We start from the raw sequence: 21,144 nt of genomic DNA, 5'->3' as shown, positions 1-21,144 counted from the left end.
CTATATGGTAGATGTCTACCAGAACGATGGCTACTGGGGTATGCAAACAGAAAAACATTAGCATTAAGGAAACACTGTTGCAACCAGCTCTGGTTTTGGTGCGAATTCTCAGTGATGCGTGCAGTTGCACAAGTACATTTGACTTGGGTCATATAGATTCCTTGCTGCCCAGATCAATAGGCCAATAGGTGTGTGCATGTTTGTTGTGTGTGTGCTTGTGTGTTTGTTGTACAAGGTGATCAACGTGGAAAGCACAGCTAGCTTACTTGTGTGTGTTGTTTAACTGTCCTCTGCTTGCTGAGTCTTTATGTGATTTCAAAGATACTCGACCACAATTAAATCACACCACGGAAATTGCATTTTCTAAGCTGTTTGTCATCTGGGACAGGTTTTTAGGGGGAAATGGGGAGGGACGTAGGGAGGAAGACGTGTGCATGTGAAATCGTGCACCAGCCAGGCTGTGATGTAGGAACTAGGGACAAAAATGTCCCAGATACTTCACATCTTCACATCTTCCTCGGGATACAATTAACAAGCGCTCAGTGGCAGGTCGTCGGCTCTTAAATGGCTCTTAAATGGCAGATTCATTCGCATCCATTTGAGGCCAGTCGATGCATGGAGGCCTTTTCACTCTCTTCCTCCCCCCTAATGTGTGTGTGTGTGTGTGTCAACTTTCTCAACTCTGACTGATTGACTGATGACTGTTTTGACAACGTGGATTTCTCCACCCCTGTTCCTGGTGGAGCTGCTGTTTCTCTCTTCCTTCCTGCCCCCTCATTCCTTGGATGTCATAGCATAATCAGGTTCCACAATTGCCATGTTTGTGTGTGTGCGCTTTTTGAAAATGCGTTGTGCTTGTTGAATTTCACTAAATAATACCTTTCGAATTTCAATAGCTTTCCCTTGGTTTGCTTCACAAATACCTTTTTCCTTTGACTGCTTTTCGGGTGACCTGAATGTTAATTTCACAACACACTCGACACATCACATTACCCAACACAGGGCTTAGTGAAATACCAGCCACATGTCACCAGTCTGTTCGCTGTGTTTTGAGTGGGAGTGCCCTACCGGTCTAGGTGGTGGCTGAGCGGTAGATGCCAGGGCACACAGCCCTGAGGCAGACCCTGAATACAGATCGCATCGCTCGGTGTACCCTGGAGAGAGACAGAGAAAGACACACACAGAGATATGCACAGACGCACGCACATGCAGTTATGCACGCATGCATGCACACCCACACCCACAAACACAACCACACAGACACACACACACACACACACACACACACACACACACACACACACACACACACACACACACACATAACACACACACACACACACACACACACAATTAAGATGCAACTGAGATGCTACATAGAACTTCAAGGCCACATGCACGGGAAAAACAAACCAAAAAGGAACAATCTAAACGAGAGAGGGGGAGAGAGGGAGAGGGAGGGAGAGAGAGAGGGAGAGAGAGAGGGAGAGATGCATCACATATTAATGCATTCAGAACTGTGCGTCTCTATAAGCTGGAGCACAAGCCCCCAAAGAGTCTGCAGTCTAAAAATAAGAGCAGCAGGAGGTGCATATGGAGAAACAGAGAGAGAGACAGAGAAAGAGGGAGGGGAGCGCTCCCTTCTCTGTTTTCACATGAACAGCAGGAGCAGGCAAAGGGAGGGAGGAAGGGATGAAAGGAGATTGGGAGGAAGGCTGAGAGTAGCGGGTGTGGGGGCATGGAGTTGACTGAGTGATGATTGTCTTCTGCCATGTCCACTTCACCTACCTGCCCTTGGATGGATAGGCTGGGGGGAATGGGTGGGGGGGTTCAAATAGTATTTGCTTCTTTTCACATACTTTGACCTTTTGATTAAGCCTGACTGGAGTGCTTTTACTTTTGGGAGGTGCAGGTAGTGTGGTTCATTGGGCTTTGTCACATGACATAAAACACAGTATATCCTCATACCTGGACAGGTCAATTCCTGATGTAGGAGGTGGTATGCAGAAACTACAGATTTGAAGCAAGGCTTTGAAAACATTGTTTTACACATCTCTGTGTAGGCTAGGTAAGGGCCTGTGGAATGTCTGTGCTTGTCCCAGCTATTTCTATGCACGCACGCACGCACGCACTCAATCACTCACTCACGCACGCACGCACACACACACACACACACACACAGACTGAATTATTAAACAATGTATAATGTGCTGTATTTCTGTAAATTACAATACAATTTCACATAGTTCACCAGCTCAGTTTTAGAATCATGCTGACCAAGCAAGCATTAAACCACACCAGTAAACAAATATACAAATAAAATCGCAATATGATAGTATACTATGGAATATTACGGGGAAAACATATCTGCGGTTATATTACCCTCTGGTAGTAAAGAGTGTAGTAAACGGCATTTCAACTGATTAACCTGCTCTCAATTGCTCCACCACTGATAGAGATGCAGCTGGCACGCTGACACTGCTGTACATAGGTTAAGCCTAATGCTATTGGGGCAAACACACTGGCATTGGCCCCAACACAACAGTAGCGTGTATTCATTGATGGCAAGCGAAGCCAGACTTCCCCCAAAAATGTACCAATAAAAAAATAATAATACATAAATCATTAATATTTCGTCTCTCTTTTTCATGAATTTCCTTCAATTGAGAGGCTAAATGTATCTCCCCGGAGAAAGCATCCAAGGCGAGCAAAACAGCGCCCCTCTGTCTCTCTAATGTGTAGGCCATCTATCTGATGCTGTCTGGTCCAAACGAGTATGACATTGTTGCCGCCTGTAGCGTTGAATGCAAGGAAGTCAGTGAGCATTTGGCCTCCCTCGATCATTTTTAAAGTCAAATCATTGCCAGTCAGCCAGCCAGCCAGCTAGCTAAAATTGTCCCTTTCCTAAATTAGCCATGGATGGAGATAGGGATTTGGACTTGTGGTTTTACTTAATTCTCCATACTGGCCAATGATTATGATGACGATTCTGACCCAACCATTAATTCATTCATTGTGCCCCTGGCCTGAGAGGATGGAAGTTCAATCTGTAGCTAAATGTAGTAGGCTAATGTTTACTAGCATTTTGACAACATGAAAAAGAGGAGGATGGCATTGTTGTTTCTCTACAAGTAGGGTGAGTCATCTTCCACACACACACACACACACAACACACACACACACGCACACACACACACACACACACACACACACACACACACACACACACACACACACACACACACACACACACACACACACACACACACACACACACACACACACACACACACACACACACACACACACAGTACCATGGACAGCCACATCATATTTAGCTTATGTTGATTGGGCAACATTTTTTTGGTACCTTTTAATTGTCACTGTATTAGACTAAGCAGAGGTTATTTGAGGATGTTGAAGTTGAAATGGTGCTGGAATAGTGGAGGCAGCCTCTTTGTTTTCTTTGCGACTTGCGGCAACTCTCCGCGGCTCTAAATCAATAGTTGTTTAGTAGTCTGAAAATGGAGAAAACATTAACTTGATTGACCGCGCTGCAGGTCATGAAACTCTTTGTTACATGCAATATGCTTTTGGGGACAGATGTTGCTCTCTGGTTTTGTGATGAAACCAAGTTGTTGAATTTATTCTGTCTTCTTATTGTCTCTGCCTTAGGCCTACAGTATATATCACAGTGGCAAGGCATGTGAACTAACAGGTTATAGAGCAAACAACGCATTGATCACAACACCTAGGTTGTAGTATTGCTTTCTTCATGCTTAGCTTCCCCAGTGATTTTACCCACACACTGCTACTGCAACAACAGTCCGTCTGGGTAGCTTCTCTGTTCAGCGCATCTTCTGACGCTGCCCACTGGCCCATATAGGATCTTTGAACATCAACGGTTCCTTTCCATACCTAGGCAGAGCTGTTTTTAAAACTCTCTCCGCTCCGTACATATTTCCTGTGACTGCGAGATGGCGTACTCTTGTACATTTTGTTATTTGATATAATAAACCCATGTCACATGGGTATATCATAACACTTGCATATTATATTTTTGTCAGATCTGTGATCCCTACCCAAGAATATGCTTCAAAGGATTTGATCATTGTAATTGTCAGTGTCAGCGCAGACAGAGAGAATTGACACAGAAATGAAGTAATCTGGAGTGGCTGTGAGGAACCAATGACATCTGTCATCTATGTTGTGGAAAGGGACGGACTTAGGTCTCCGGAGAGACAGAGAGAGTGACACATCTCCCATCTGCCCTGCAGTCTCTGTCACTCTGGGTGAACGGAGTAGATAGAGGCAGAGGGAGGCAGAGAGAGATTGAGGAAGAGAGTCAGACAGAGAGAGATTAGTGTTGTTGTCACAAATTGTGTGCTATAGCTTGGAAAGTAAACAAATGTGACATTATAAGGCTGTTTGTTTCCAACAATAGGACTATTTTCCTCAATAATTAAAAACAAAATGTATTTCACCTTTATTTAACCAGGTAGGCTAGTTGAGAACAAGTTCTCATTTACAATTGCGACCTGGCCAAGATAAAGCAAAGCAGTTCGACACATACAACAACACAGAGTTACACGTGGAGTAAACAAACATACAGTCAATAATACAGTAGAAAAAGTATATATACAGTGTGTGCAAATGAGGTAGGATAAGGGAGATAAGGCACTAAATAGGCCATGGTGGCGAAGTAATTACAATATAGCAATTAAACACTGGAATGGTAGATGTGCAGAAGATGAATGTGCAGTAGAGATACTGGGGTGCAAAGGAGCAAGATAAATAAATAAATACAGTATCGGGATGAGGTAGTTGGATGGGCTATTAACAGATGGGCTATGTACAGGTGCTTTAAGCTGGTGCTTAAAGCTAGTGAGGGAGATATGAGTCTCCAGCTTCAGTGATTTTTGCAGTTTGTTCCAGTCATTGGCAGCAGAGAACTGGAAGGTAAGGTGGCCAAAGGAAGAATTGGCTTTGGGGATGACCAGTGAGATATACCTGCTGTAGCGCGTGCTACGGGTGGGTGCTGCTATGGTGATCAGCGAGCTGAGATAAGGCGGGGCTTTACCTAGCAGAGACTTGTAGATGACCTGGAGCCAGTGGGTTTGGGGTGAAATGGAGTGCTCTTACATTTTTTTCTCTCATTGTAAACAAGATGAATCAACCTCATATACCGCTGCCTGAGCCATTGAATTGCTAGCTTTCCGGTGGTGCAGCTGGTTAAGGTGTGTCAATAGGGAAGTTACGTGTGTTTGTGAAACAAGGGGTGTTTCTTAATATGCTCCGAGCAAGCAAACTGGACCACGGAACGGTCGGAGTATGAGTCATAATGAAAGTATTCCAAATGGAACACGGAGGGCAATTCTCAGATGTGTACTTCGTTTGTACATATTTCGAAGTATGCATCGACGCAAGCTTCAACTGAAATATTCCCAGTATTGTTGACGTAATATGATGCAACCACATAAAAAAAAAACAACGCAAAATGTCCTGAAGTCAATGGCGGCTGGTTTTGAGTTGAAGTGAGAGAGCTCTGACATTGGAATGAAAAGTTGCCCACTCACATCTCATATGATGCCTGACTAACCATAACGTGTTAACTTTGGTCTGTTTAACGGCATAGAATAACCTCTGTGCTTAGACTGACGACAAATGTGTAGCTAGCTAGCGACCCACAAAGAATTTGTAGCTAACGCTGGCCATTTACCTTTCATAACAACATTTGTTTTAGGTCGTTTTCTTTACATGTAAAACTAGTTGGCTAGCTAAATTAATACTATTCACATATAGCTGATAATTATGAGCGTTGCATTTTCTTTATGTACATTTTTATGCATTCTCCGAACTCTCGTCCTCACAAGATTGTACTCAAGAAAATACCGTTGGAGAACGAACTCGCCGCATGAGAGTGTGGAGCGCGGTAGTATGCATATTGAGAAACACCCAGAGGATCAAACATTGAATATCAGTGTGGGCTCTTGAGGAAGGAAGCGGTACTGTTACTCAAGCAGTGTGACACTGGTTACACCGTGATACCTACGAATAATGTGACAACCCTAAGATGGATGCCTTTACTGTGCTGCGTTGGTTTAAGCCCTCCTCTTAAACCCTTTCTCTGAGACACTTGATCTGGCTTGACAAAGTGAGGAGAATTGATCTCTCCTGCCTTCATTGTAAACGACTGGTCACTAACCAGAACTGTCCTGTCACACGGAGACCATGGCTGTGTCTGAAATGGCACCCTATTACCTATATAGTGCCTTATGGGCCCTGTTCAAAAGTAGTGCACTATATAGGGGGAAAAGGTGTCATTTCGGGTGTAGTCCTTCTGTTCTCGGTGTGGCTGGTGTTCTGTCGGGGTGATGTGCCAGCCTCTGTCACCGTGACGATGAGTGGAGGGTGGGAGGTTTGACATGTGACATACGGACTGGGATGACCCAGAAAGATCTGTCTGTCACCCACTGTGTGTCACTGTGTTTAGATGGATACATGGATGGGGGCTTTACACCCCAGGAGGACTGCAGAAAGAGAAAACCTGGGTCTTGTTCATTAGGGCACGCAAGCAAAAATCTTTTTTAAATGAAAAACGAAAATGATCGTTTCTTATTGGACAAGTCCAGGTAGTCCCTCCCTGTTTCAGTCAATCTTTTTCTGTTTGGTGCCTAATGAACATGACCTAGAATAATAAAATACTTATTATTATTATTGGTCTCTTAAATAAAATAGTACTGTAGTGGAAAGGCCAAATCAAAGTACACCCAGGGGTTTGGAGCAGTTTTTCCGAACTCTGTTGCGTTTACCCCCTTAGTTCAGTTCGTTTGGACTGGTGTGAACACTATCTGTACTTGGGAGCGCAGCAAACAACGCACACCGTTCGCTCAAAAAGTGTGGTCTCGGTCTGTTTCCATTGGTGCCTTTCGCTGCAGGTGAGAACGCAGTTTGGACCAAACACAGGAAAAGAGCAAGAGGCGTGCAGTATTATTGGTTCTTTGACTGCGAGCGTTTGATGAAATGCATGCGTTATCATAACTTGATATCTCTTAAACATTTTTGTGAGTAGCAGTGCGTTTACTGTCTGAGCGCATCCTATGCAGATTAGGGGAGAACGGGATATATAGGCTACTGAATATATTCCCTGCACGTCGCAGTTACACACCAACTCGGTGGCCTTGTGGTTAGAGTGTCCACCCTGAGATCAAATAAAATAACATTTTATTGGTCGCGTACGCATATTTAAAATATGCAGATGTTATCGCAGGTGCAGCGTGTTTCTAGCTCCAACAGTGCAATATACCTAACAATACAAAATACACACAAATCCCCAAAATGTAAATTAAGAAATATCAGAACAAGCAATGTCAGAGTCCGAAATATATATATATATATATATATATATATATAGAGAGAGAGAGAGAGAGATTCCCAAAGGCTGGAGTGTCGGCCTTCTCGGCTGCTCGGACTTCGCTCCAGTGGCGCTCACTTCACGGGCTCAGGGCATGCCCGGTCCAGCATGCATTTGTAGTCTACTTGTGTGCCGCTTTATCTCCATGCTTTAGCTACTGTCACGGAGTTAGCTAAATATTTTCATAAAGAAACTGATAAAACACACAGGTGCTAAATCAAGGTGACTTACAAAGAGGAGGACCAAGAGCAAGAGCGGGAGTGCGGTGATGTAGTGACCACAACTATTAAATAATAATTGTGGAATCTGAAAAGACACATATCCTGAAATCATGATGGTGTATTTACTACGTGTACATGCTGACAGAAAGGAACGAGGTGGGTAGCTAACGAAGTGTGTCATTGAGGCAAAGTATGTATAAACAAAAAATCTGATCTCTTTTAAGTTTTTTTGTTCTATTATCTCAACAATAGGCCATCATTGATTTAGGACAAATAGGCCTGGCATATTCTCACTTTCAAGGAGCTTTCTGTTTTGATTGGGTTATTTTGCCTAAAACCTTTTAGGCCTACCCATCAACATTTTTTATAAACAACTTTGTGAGGTATTGGAATACCTTCCTGGTCTTTGTGGTTCAATCTGTGTTTGAAATTCACTGCTCGACTGAGGGACCTTACAGATAATTGTATGTGTGGAGTACAGAGATGAGGTAGTCATTCACAAATCATGTTAAACACTATTATTGCACACAGAATGAGTCCATGCAACTTATTATGTGACTTGTTAAGCACATTTTTACTCCTGAACTTATTTAGGCTTGCCATTACAAAGGGGTTGAATACTTATTGACCCAAGAAATCTCAGCTTTTAATTTCGTATTAATTTGTAAACATTTGTAAAAACATAATTCCACTTTGACATTATGCGGTATTGTGTGTAGACCAGTGAAAAAAAATATTTCTCAATTTCTGAAGTTTATTAGGTACACCCACAGGGATGTTGGTCGGTGCTGACGTGATGGCATGCTGCAGATTGGACAGTGGTACAGTACATGCATGCTGCAGATTGGACAGCGGTACAGTACATGCATGCTGCAGATTGGACAGCGGTACAGTACATGCATGCTGCAGATTGGACAACGGTACAGTACATGCATGCTGCAGATTGGACAGCGGTACAGTACATGCATGCTGCAGATTGGACAGTGGTACAGTACATGCATGCTGCAGATTGGACAGCGGTACAGTACATGCATGCTGCAGATTGGACAGCGGTACAGTACATGCATGCTGCAGATTGGACAGCGGTACAGTACATGCATGCTGCAGATTGGACAGCGGTACAGTACATGCATGCTGCAGATTGGACAGCGGTACAGTACATGCATGCTGCAGATTGGACAGCGGTACAGTACATGCATGCTGCAGATTGGACAACGGTACAGTACATGCATGCTGCCGATTGGACAGCGGTACAGTACATGCATGCTGCAGATTGGACAGCGGTACAGTACATGCCTGCTGCAGATTGGACAGCAGTACAGTACATGCATGCTGCAGATTGGACAGCGGTACAGTACATGCATGCTGCAGATTGGACAACGGTACAGTACATGCATGCTGCAGATTGGACAGCGGTACAGTACATGCATGCTGCAGATTGGACAACGGTACAGTACATGCATGCTGCAGATTGGACAGCGGTACAGTACATGCATGCTGCAGATTGGACAGCGGTACAGTACATGCATGCTGCAGATTGGACAGCGGTACAGTACATGCATGCTGCAGATTGGACAGCGGTACAGTACATGCATGCTGCAGATTGGATAGCGGTACAGTACATGCATGCTGCGAACAGCAGATACACTGTGGCATTCAATTGTTGCTCAATTGGTATCAAGGGATCTAACGTGTCCCAGGAAAACATTCCCCACACCAGTACACCACCACCGTTAGCCTTTACCATTGACACCAGGCAGGATGGGGCCATGAACTCATGCTGCTTACACCATATCCTGACTCTGCCATCAGCATGACGCAACAGGAACTGGGATTCGTCAGACAAGGCAATGTTTTTCCACTCCTTAATTGTCCAGTGTTGGTGATCGCCAGTGTTGGTGCCCACTGGAGCTGCTTCTTCTTGTTTTTAGCTGATAGTGGAACCCGGTGTGGTTGTCTGCTGCAATTAACCCGTCTGTGACAAGGATCGAGATGCTATTCTGCACACCACTGTTGTACTGACTGTGCCATTATTTGTCTGTTTGTGACCTGCCTGTTAGATTGCACAATTCTTGTCTTTGTACTTTCTACTTTCTGACCTCTCTCATCAACGAGCTGACAGGACTGCCGCTGACTGGATGTTTTTTGTTTGTATCACCATTCTCGGGAAACCCTAGACACTGTCATGCGTGAAAAAGCCCAGGAGGGCGGCCGTTTCTGAGGTACAGGATCCGGCGCACCGACGATCATACCACGCTCATTAGTCGCTTAGGTCACTCGTTTTGCCCATTCTAACCTTCAATCAAACAGTAACGGAATGCCTTTTTTTATAGCAAGCAATGGCCACGTGAATACAGTATATACATATGAAGTGGGTAATACAGTATGTAAACATTATTAAAGTGACCACTGTTCAATGACTATGTACATAGGGCCGCGGTCTCTAAGGTGAAGGGAGGCTCTCAATGGTGCATCTGTAGAAGCATGTGAGGTCCTTAGGGGCTTTTTTTCCAGCCTCGGTGCTGTTGCTTCTTCTTCACCACACTATCTGTATGGATGGACCATTTCAGGTTGTGATGTGCACGCCGAGGAACTTGAAGCTTTTCACCCTATCCGCTGCGTCCCCGTCGATGTGGACGGGGGCGCGCTCTCTCTATCTCCTGTAGTCCACGATCAGCTCCTCGGTTTTGTTGACGTTGAGGGACAGATTATTTTCCTGGCACCACTCTGTCAGGTCCCTCACCTCCTCCCTCTAGGGTGTCTCGTCACTGTTGGTAATCAAGGCTTATCGCTTTTTGTTTTGTCGGCAAACTTGAGGATTGAGTTGGAGACGTGCTTGACGTGCGGGATTGGAAGTTTAGGAGTTGATTATCTAGGATCGTTGGATCTGGTCTCTTTTACTCAAAACAGCCTGAATAGGAAGTCTAGGCAGGCTACAGCCCAAATGTAACATAGCCTCAGGAAATATCTGCGTTACAAACTGCTGTATGTACACATTGGTGGGGTACTCAGTCCTGGTCACTGCTCGGCAAATAGAAGCAGCAGCCCCATTGTTTTCGAGGGCTAACTAAGGATTTTAACACTGTGAGCCTGACATTGGTGTGGATGCTGAGTGATAACACTACATTATATCTCACTACCTTACTACCACACCTGCTGAGTAGAACAGTGTTGTAGTTGCGCTATATAAGTCCCGGGTTTAAACGCGTTGAGAATTTAATTGAGCCCGTCTGTTATTTTGGACGGCCAGATGGGTGGGGTTTGCACTTTGGGGACTATTCTATTGGTCCCAGTCCCAGACAAGTTCAATCAAGCGCAGCTAAAGTAGTTAAAAGAAAACAAATACTATTTGACTCCAGGGACTACCGGTAGGCTGAGTCATTCACAACAGTACCACTGATATAAATGCATTTCATGAATGAATGTTCTTCGTGTATATTAAAACATGTGTTTCTCTTGTTTTTTTCCAGCTGTTTCCTTCATGAGACACAGTGCCTCGGCTTTCGGATTCGCTGTAGGTACTTTCAAAATGTATTTGAATGAATCTACTACTGAGTGCTAAAGGGCAGAGAGCGAAATAGGGCAGATGTCATCACTAACACGTTACAATCAGTGAGGGGTGAATTTGAGCAAGGCGAGGCACAGGATCACTGATCTTGATCACGTAAAGAGTAGTAGCTCTAGCTAGTTATTTGGGATGCAAGGTGATCCGTAGATAAATGATTCTGCGCAGACCGACTGCAATGTAGTCGATCTCAAAAACACATTGGTTCCACAAGGGCCTGGCCATATCGAGTCCTGCTAACCTTAGGAGTCTAAGCTTGTAATTTAGGCTAGATTGGCATTGACTTTGAGTTATTGGGATGAGGATAACTGAAGGGTAGAATCATTTAAGTGAACCCCCATTCCTCATGGCTTTCTGTTGAATAGCTGGTCAGTGTTGTTGTTGACGTTGTTGTTGTTTACCCTCTGCAGTTTGATGCCGCCCTGGACGTGCTGTCCTCCATCATCGTGGTGTGGCGCTATAGCAACGCCGCCGCCGTTCACTCTGCAAACAGGGAGTACATGTGAGTAGATATATCACCTCCATATTTATAATATTTGTTGTTTTTGATGACCAGCAAAACTATATAAAGCCTAGAAATTATACTGCATTCTAGCACTATTTTGTCTCTTCAGCGTAATCGCTGCAGTTATTACAATGCATTTCATTCTTTGGGACTGTAGTGTACAGTATTAGAACCCCAGCGTTGTCTCTCATCCCCCTTACTCGCATTTTCATGTGTGAAATTGCCAGACACCATCCGCTCGGGGGATGCTTTTGTGAATGCAGATCGCCATGGAGACCCTGGTGTATAAGCCTATAGCCTGGTTAAACCAGATTGAATGCTGCTTTAATGATGAAACAGTGGTGGGTTTAACATTCATTCTGATTTAACCAGGCTAGCCAGCATTACAGCAGCAGATTGACAGCCTCTGGTTTACTGTAGAAGCCTATAGGCTGGTTAAACGAGCTTGAATGCTGCTTTCACCATTGTGAGGGCAGCATTCAATCTGTTTAACCAGGCTAATATGAGCCTTCAGTTGTACCAGTGAACATCTCTTTGGTCCAGAATCCTAATTGGAAGGTTTGTGTTACCCAGCAGCTAGTAATTGGCCTCTCCTAGGTGTGTGTTGTGGGGGGTGAATGTGTGTGTGTGTGTGTATGTGTGTATGTGTGATCCCTCAGGGGAGAGGCCAGGCAGGAGTAACGCTCTAGGCCACCGGACAATTAAATTACCAGGTCTGTAGACGAATGAGCGAGCAGCATGAATTTTACAGCAAGTTTTTCTTCCACTGTAATTGGAGGAATATTGTTGTATTCGCCTGCTGACATGACACATGGAGCAGGAGAGAAAGGGTAGACACAGACTGGATGACTCTGTGTGTGCGTGCGTGCGTGTGTGTGTGCGTGTGTGTGCGTCCTCAGTCTAGTCAACTACAGTTCTGCCAAGTCCGGTCAAGATCTTGCATCTTGCGACTTTGATGTCAAAACTAAATTGACTGTCTTGCGATGTTTGAAGAAAATCAAACTTGCGAATGTGCTTGATGCCAATTGCCTTGAGTCGGCGAGACCAAAAAAAAAGGGACTCTTCTAAGCAGCAGGATTATAGCCCAGTGAAGATCAAACGGACGTTTCAGTCAGCTGAGCTGTTGGTTGGGCAGGTGTGTTGTGAGGGAGAGTCTCTATTGTTGAGCTACAACAACACAGCCCCAGGAGGTCTCTCACACACAGAGCTCTGGGTCTCTCTGTCTCTCCCGCTGCACCTCTGAAATCGTTCCTACATGGCTCCTCTCCTCTCGCTCTACTTTGTGTTGCCTAGCTACCTTCCGGTTCGGACCCAGGGGACTGGGTGCTGCTGAGCGGGAGCCAGCTGTGAGCATCAACACACACATGTTGCCATCCATTATGTTTTTGTCTGAACATCATGTATGTTATATCTATAATACACGGTCTACTTTCGACACTTTCTCTTGTTCCTGGCCTTTTCATGGGCTCTTTGTGATAATGTGTATGGTGTGTATAGCAACTAAGTCTGCGCTAGACTGGTAGATTAAGTAGGGGAGAGAGAGAGAGCAGACAGACAGCTAACCCGACCATGCCTGACCACCCCAGATGACACAGTTGACCGATTTTGGGGCTTCTCCCAGCCAGGCTTACCTAATTGGATAAAACTGCGTTTAAAGAAAATCTCTTCTCCAATTGATCCGCGGAGACTGTGTTCAACTCTCTGAATCAGCCACGGAGAAAAGCAAAACGGTTGTTTATTTAACTGATGCTTTTTCTCTTCCACAAGCTGTAGAAATAATGGAGACGATTTGCAATTGTATTCAGATGCGTTAAGCTTGTATGATGGGTAGTTGCAACAGGTCTGCTTTGTCATGGAAAGGTCTCCCTGTGGCCGATGATTTGGGAATGTTTTAAAATACAATATATGATCCCTCACAGAAATGATTTTCAAAGCAGAATATTATTAATCACTGTTTTCTCTCACTCTCTTTCCTTCCATTTCCCCTCTGTCTACCTCCCTCACTCCCTCTCCCCGCTCCCTTCCTCTCTCTTGCTTTCCCCCTAACTCCCTCCTCCCTCTCACCCCTCTCTCTCTCTCTACAGAGCCTGTGTGATCCTGGGAGTGGTCTTCATCCTGTCCTCTCTGTGTATCCTAGGAAAGGCAATCCATGACCTGGCTACCAAGCTACTGCCTGAAGTGGTAAAAGATGCCATCTCCTGCCGTTTTACCCTTAAGAAAGGCACTTAGCATTAACTGCACCTATAACTCTCAATCCAGTCTGTCTGTCTGTCTGTCTGTCTGTCTGTCTGTCTGTCTGTCTGTCTGTCTGTCTGTCTGTCTGTCTGTCTGTCTGTCTGTCTGTCTGTCTGTCTGTCTGTCTGTCTGTCTGTCTATATTTATTTATTTAGAAAAAAGCTGTATGGGAGCCACACTCAAATGTAGTGCACTACGTAGGGAATAGGGCGTCGTTTGAGACACAGCCCTACTCTCCGCTCTGCTCCACATGTCTGGGCATGTGAGCATTCATTAAGGCCAGCTCTGGGTACTGTAATACCCACCTTGGCAGTGCCAGCAGCCTTGGCAAATGGGTTTTGCTGCAGCAAAGGGATTCCAATGAACATCTGGTTGGTGCGCTGAAATTGCTTGTCAAAAACAGAGGAGTGTAACTCGGTTTGGTGACTTGTTTTTCTTGTCGCACAGCTTTGCTTGTGTCTCGCTCATGTCATGACAAATGTGTTGGGTGTCATTTGTCAAGGCAGTGGGGGGTACAGACAGTGTACTGTACATTTCACTGCTGGGGCATCACAAATACATCTACAAATCTTTACAAAGTCTTATTGTACGGTGGTTGTTGTTGGATGGACAATAGAATAAAGATTCACTGCAATGCAACATACAGTAAGTCAACAGAAAATCTAAATCAACAGAAATATGTTGTCTTTTCACTCTTCGAAGTTGTCAACTGGTTGTACTTGGGTTATCTGATGTCTCTTCAACTAGAGCATTGTGTCATTATGGCGTCCCCAATGCCAAATGACACCATGTTCCCAACATAGTGCACTATTTTTGACCAGAGCCCTATGGGCCGGGGTCAAAAGTAGTGCACTTTGTAGGGAATTTGGTGCCATTTGGGACACAACTTAGTATAAACTCCGAGAGCTAATATATAGTTTCATTCTCGCATCGCCAGACTGGTCACATCGGGTGTGAATTCCATTTACAAGACTCTCAGGTGGGAATGTGTGAAGAGACAACACCTCCAGAATGGAGAGAGGGACAGAGAGAGAGAGGCCCTATTCTCACTGCGAGATTTGAAGGAGAGTCTGAGGAGCGGGGTGGCGAACCAGAGTTCTACTTATCAATTCACATTACATCCTTGCCTTACCTTCAAATTGACCGTAAATATCACAGTAGCCACTAGCCAGTAAGCACAAACTGTTCAACAATAACAGTAACTTTTCTTCTAAAACATATTACGCTATTAAATAATGCAACCAAACCATATTACACTCTTGAATAATGCAACAATTAACCAGCATGCACAGAGCTGCCCCCTTACTAATTTTCTCCACTATTTTTGATACCGAATGTTATCATATCTTCAAACAAAAGCTAATATTAGATAAAGGGAGCCTGAGCGAACAAATAACACAACAATTACATACTTATTTCATTTATTTCATAAGCAAAGTTATGAAACACCCAATGCCCCTGTGTGAAAAAGTAATTGTCCCCTTACACTCAATAACTGGTTGTGCCACCTTTAGCTGCAATGACTGCAACCAAACGCTTCCTGTAGTTGTTGTTCAGTCTCTCACGTCGCTGTGGAGGAATGCTTGGCTCACTCTTCCATGCAAAACTGCTTTAACTCAGCGACATTTGTGTGTTTTCAAGTATGAACTGCTCGTTTCAAGTCCTGCCACAACATCTAATTTGGGATAATGTCTGAACTTTGAGTAGGCCATTCCAAAACTTCAAATGTCTTGCTTTTTAGCCATTTTGATGTAGACTTGTGTTTTGGATCATTGTTTTGCTGCATGACCCAGCTGCGCTTCAGCTCACAGATGGATGGCCTGACATTCTCCTGTAGAATTCTTTGATACATAGCAGAATCCATGGTCCATTCTATTTTGGCAAATTGTCTAGGTTCTGAGGCAGCAAAGCATCCCCAAACCATCACACTTCCACCACCATGTTTAACCTTTGGTATAAGGTTCTTACTGTGGAATGCAGTGTTTTGTTTTTGCCAGGCATAATGAGACCCATGTCGTCCATATTGGGTTTTAGTTGAAGTCCTGATAACATTCAGTATCAACAATATGCAAAAATAGAGAAAAGGGAGCAAATACTTTTTGATGGCACTGTATGTGCAGACAAAGGGTTTATTTTCTCGTCTGAAGGCAACACTCATTACATTTTAGCTTCAAGACAAAAGCACAGAGTTGCTATGACAGCCTGTCTTCATCAAGTAACTTTAATAGCCTATCAAAAATGAACGATTAACCCTCTCATACGAATATAAAAGTACAGTAGGCCTACCTTACAACATTACAACAAACCAGGCTCAATTTTTAGCAATATCATGCAAACCATTGCATGTGGTAATTGCGGCTGAAAACGGGGGCATAATTGAATTCACTGCGACAAGGTGTTATATATGGAAGCTCATACCTGCCACACAAACAATTAAATAAAAAGCCTCATGATTTGTCAAGGTGCACAATTAGTCTGTGCTTCACTCTGATCAACTGTAGCCTACTGATAACAACCACAGCTGCAACTAGCCCAGAGAAGTCTATGCGTTCTGATCCCGTCTGTGCCTGGGGAAACGTAACGTCATGTTTTTATAGCTTAAGCTATGTAGATATGACTGGAATGAATCAACACAATGGTGAGGACATACTGTATGAGTATCTTTTTAATTACAAATACAAAGGCCTAGACTATGTAACCCTGCATACAGCGAGCTCGACCCTGTTAGTTTTATTGTCCAATCGCAGTTGTTGTCTCTTTGTCCGTGTAAAGGGTTTTAATGTTTTCTTACACCCTAGGGCCAGGAGTTTTTTCATTCGTTTTTTTTTTAAGCCATACGCCCTGATTAGAACAATTATCTGGTCCCATCAAAGCCGATTTATTATTTTGTCACATGCTACAACTAGGGTCCGGATTTGGTTAGATTAGCCTACTGTACTTACTACCAGATTAGGAAAAACAATTTCCTCCCTACCACTCTGGGACCTGTGGTGCCATCTCTGAAATCACCACACAATGTTACAAATGATCTACATTTGACATGTTTTTGGAGGTGGGGATGGGCTTCCATAGTTTTACGTGGCTCAGCCGGCAGCTACTGCGACAATTTCAAAATGTAACAGGCTGTTACTGCAATTTCAGGTAAAAACGAAATAAAACAAGTCTCAAATAGGATACATGTTTTATTACCATGTATACTGTAGGACTGTTGGCTCAACGAGACAATTCTGTTTACTGCCCTGCTTCAAGGAGGTAACTGTCGGGCTAGTGTTTTGCGCCACCTCCGGAGGTAACGGTCGAGACGTAGCAAGGACGCACGTTTACGTTTGCGCAATATGTGTTAGCCGACGGTATTTATACGAAAAGTGTTGGACGTGTGAAGAGGCTCAGAGAGGGAGAGAAACACACACAGAAAGAGAGAGAGTGAGAGGGAGAGAGAGGGAGACAGTCAGGCAGACAGACAGAGTGTGAGAGAGAAAGAGAAACAAAGAGAGAGAGATTTGTGAAGAGAAACAAGTGTTTATCTGGCTGCTGTCGGTGCATGAGAGAGAGAGAGATAAAAAAAAGGAAGCGAGAGAGGGGAGAGAGAGAAAAAAAGAGCGATTGGAAACAGAGAGAGAAACAGAGAGATCTGTGAAGTGAAACATGCTGTTGTGGTCTCTCTCTTCCTGGTGGATAATTACAGGAGGAATGTGGCAGAGCTCAGGTGTGAAAAGAGAACCGTGGCCTTCACACTACTAGAATAGATAACTGCATTACTTTGTTGCCAGGCAATAAGTCGAAGCTAAGAGCCCGTTTTAATAATAGAAAGCAAACCAGGTAGCCTAAGGCCATTGATGTCATAAGCACTTCTGATATTTGGGTTTTTCATCATTGGTTAATTGGACAAATCACGATTTTACAGGTGTTGGCTGCTTTTGAATTTCAGGGAGGGGATATTTGGCCCGTAATTTGCAAAGAGAGAGGGTGGAGCTCCTCGTTCTAGCATCTCTTTGATCCCATCTCTTAACCACTACCTATGATTTGGCTCGAGGGAATCAGGCCAATTATTGGAGGCACACCTAACGTGCAACACATTTAACACTAGAACCGCTGGCCTTTTAGCATCTACGTACCCGCTTGAGAACAATGCCGAGCGAGCCTTACAGCGTATGTATCAGCTGCATATCAACCTGCAAGGTGCGCAAACCTGCTTGATAAATAAATGCTTGATAAATGCTGCATAAACTATTGTAAAGGACTAATTGCATGAAGAAATATTAATGGAAATATATCAATTAAAACAAATAACAACAATAGTTATTTGTTTAGATAGAGTTAAGGATGTTTTTTTAAAAATAATTCTACAAAGTCCTAGAAAAAATGTAGGCCAATATCCTATTTTCGTTTCTCTTACAATAAAAACATTACAGTGTAATCCGTTTGATCAGCTGTATTTGTAGATTCGATTAGTAATAGAGCTCTAGAAATGAATAAAGTCCAGACGAAAACGAAAAAGATAATAATAATAATAATAATATAACCAGCCATTTCCTGCCTTCCTGAACAAAAGCACCAATATATTCATGACAAGATATAAAAACAGTTGATTGTATCAGACACTGTATTGTGCCCTTGGCGGCCTGCTTGGCAGCTGTATCTTCTTCTTTTGCCGTTGACGTGGTTCTCACGAAGCTCACATGCCAGATCCAGTGGGAATGCATGGTGCTGAGGATGCAAACAGTGTTGCTTTACCACTCTCCATCGGGGGGGGGGGGGGGGGGGGGGGGGCAGCTCCTGCCTTGTTGGTTCACTGGCTAGTCTTCTTTGCAATCAACTTGTCTGCCAGGGAAATTGATGTGAAGAAGTTGTCCATGGTCACATTTCTGCCTTTGCTCGTGTAAGGCTCTACGGGTCTCAAAACCACAGTCTCAAACAGTCGCTCACCCGCTGGCCTGGTTTCATCTTTCCCCTGATATGGAAAGTAATTGAGCAAGTACTTGGTTTCGACATCGGCAGCTAACCAAAAGTTAACTGAAGTCACACGCACAATTATCAATTTCTGTCTGGTTTCTTTCGCCCATTCATCCATTGACGACAGAATAACATAATCATTTACGTTTATTTTGTTACTAGTTCTTGCTTTGCAATGTCATAGAAACTGCAGAATATGCTCTTTCAGATAAAGAAATCACACTGTTTTACATGTATGTGACTTGTCAATTACAAGATGCCCCCATATCTTCACGTACAATTTGACAACTGTATGAGGCCTAATATTGTCACTCAACAGATTATTGTCAATGTAATCTTGTCTATAGGCAAACACTTATTATGTGTGAAATTAGTTTTGATATATTTTACCTTTATTTAACTAGGCAAGTCAGTTAAGAAGAAATGCCTATGTTCAATGACAGCCTAGGAACAGTGGGTTAACTGCCTTGTTCAGGGGCAGAATGACAGATGTTTACCTTGTCAGCTCAGGGATTCGATCTTGCAACCTTTCGGTTACGAGTCCAACGCTCTAACCACTAGGCTACCTACCGCCTGCCCTTGAAGCAAGGCAGTGTAAACAGAATTGTTTTGTTGAGCCAACACTCCTACGGTATAAATGGTAAAAGCAGAGCAATGTTTTTCAAACAGCTGAAATGTATAGTCTTTTACTGATATGTGTAGGGTATGAAATAGTAAAAAAATCACTAACACTATACTTGACACCCAGTGCCACGTTATGACACTGTCATCCCTAGACAGTGTTAACCTCTAGAGGACCCCTTCTAGAGGACCCCCCCTTGACAGTGTTAACCTCTAGAGGACCCCTTCTAGAGGACCCCCCTTGACAGTGTTAACCTCTAGAGGACCCCTTCTAGAGGACCCCCCCTAGACAGTGTTAACCTCTAGAGGGCCCCTTCTAGAGGACCCCCCTAGACAGTGTTAACCTCTAGAGGACCCCTTCTAGAGGACCCCCCCTTAGACAGTGTTAACCTCTAGAGGACCCCTTCTAGAGGACCCCCCCTTGACAGTGTTAACCTCTAGAGGACCCCCCCTAGACAGTGTTAACCTCTAGAGGACCCCTTCTAGAGGACCCCCCTTGACAGTGTTAACCTCTAGAGGACCCCTTCTAGAGGACCCCCCCTAGACAGTGTTAACCTCTAGAGGGCCCCTTCTAGAGGACCCCCCTAGACAGTGTTAACCTCTAGAGGACCCCTTCTAGAGGACCCCCCCTTAGACAGTGTTAACCTCTAGAGGACCCCTTCTAGAGGACCCCCCCTTGACAGTGTTAACCTCTAGAGGACCCCCCCTAGACAGTGTTAACCTCTAGAGGACCCCTTCTAGAGGACCCCCCTTGACAGTGTTATCCTCTAGAGGACCCCTTCTAGAGGACCCCCCCTTGACAGTGTTAACCTCTAGAGGACCCCTTCTAGAGGACCCCCCCTAGACAGTGTTAACCTCTAGAGGACCCCTTCTAGAGGACCCCCCTAGACAGTGTTAACCTCTAGAGGACCTCTTCTAGAGGACCCCCCCTAGACAGTGTTAACCTCTAGAGGACCCCTTCTAGAGGACCCCCCCTAGACAGTGTTAACCTCTAGAGGACCCCTTCTAGAGGACCCCCCCTTGACAGTGTTAACCTCTAGAGGACCCCTTCTAGAGGACCCCCCCTTGACAGTGTTAACCTCTAGAGGACCCCTTCTAGAGGACCCCCCCTTGACAGTGTTAACCTCTAGAGGACCCCTTCTAGAGGACCCCCCCTTGACAGTGTTAACCTCTAGAGGACCCTTTCTAGAGGACCCTCCATGACAGTGTTAACCTCTAGAGGACCCCTTCTAGAGGACCCCCCCTAGACAGTGTTAACCTCTAGAGGACCCCTTCTAGAGGACCCCCCCTAGACAGTGTTAACCTCTAGAGGACCCCTTCTAGAGGACCCCCCCTTGACAGTGTTAACCTCTAGAGGACCCCTTCTAGAGGACCCCCCCTTGACAGTGTTAACCTCTAGAGGACCCCTTCTAGAGGACCCCCCCTTGACAGTGTTAAACTCTAGAGGACCCTTCTAGAGGACCCCCCCTTGACAGTGTTAACCTCTAGAGGACCCCTTCTAGAGGACCCCCCCTTGACAGTGTTAACCTCTAGAGGACCCCCCCTTGACAGTGTTAACCTCTAGAGGACCCCTTCTAGAGGACCCCCCCTTGACAGTGTTAACCTCTAGAGGACCCCTTCTAGAGGCCCC

The 21,144-nt window shown here is 44.6% G+C and overlaps 1 protein-coding gene across 1 annotated transcript in view; it reads left to right on the top strand.

Moving 5' to 3' along the window:
* Positions 1-21,144, top strand: part of LOC115179284 (transmembrane protein 163) — a 45,429-nt gene that overhangs the window by 10,371 nt on the left and 13,914 nt on the right. The window contains exons 3-5 of the mRNA XM_029740664.1: positions 11,106-11,149; positions 11,611-11,702; positions 13,790-13,886. Coding sequence (XP_029596524.1) covers positions 11,106-11,149; positions 11,611-11,702; positions 13,790-13,886 — 233 coding nt within the window. The remainder of the gene's footprint in view (positions 1-11,105; positions 11,150-11,610; positions 11,703-13,789; positions 13,887-21,144) is intronic.

This window comes from Salmo trutta, chromosome 39 (assembly GCF_901001165.1).
Source record: "Salmo trutta chromosome 39, fSalTru1.1, whole genome shotgun sequence".
Classification (NCBI taxonomy): Eukaryota; Metazoa; Chordata; class Actinopteri; order Salmoniformes; family Salmonidae; genus Salmo; species Salmo trutta.
This window is presented reverse-complemented; position numbering and strand designations above follow the sequence as displayed.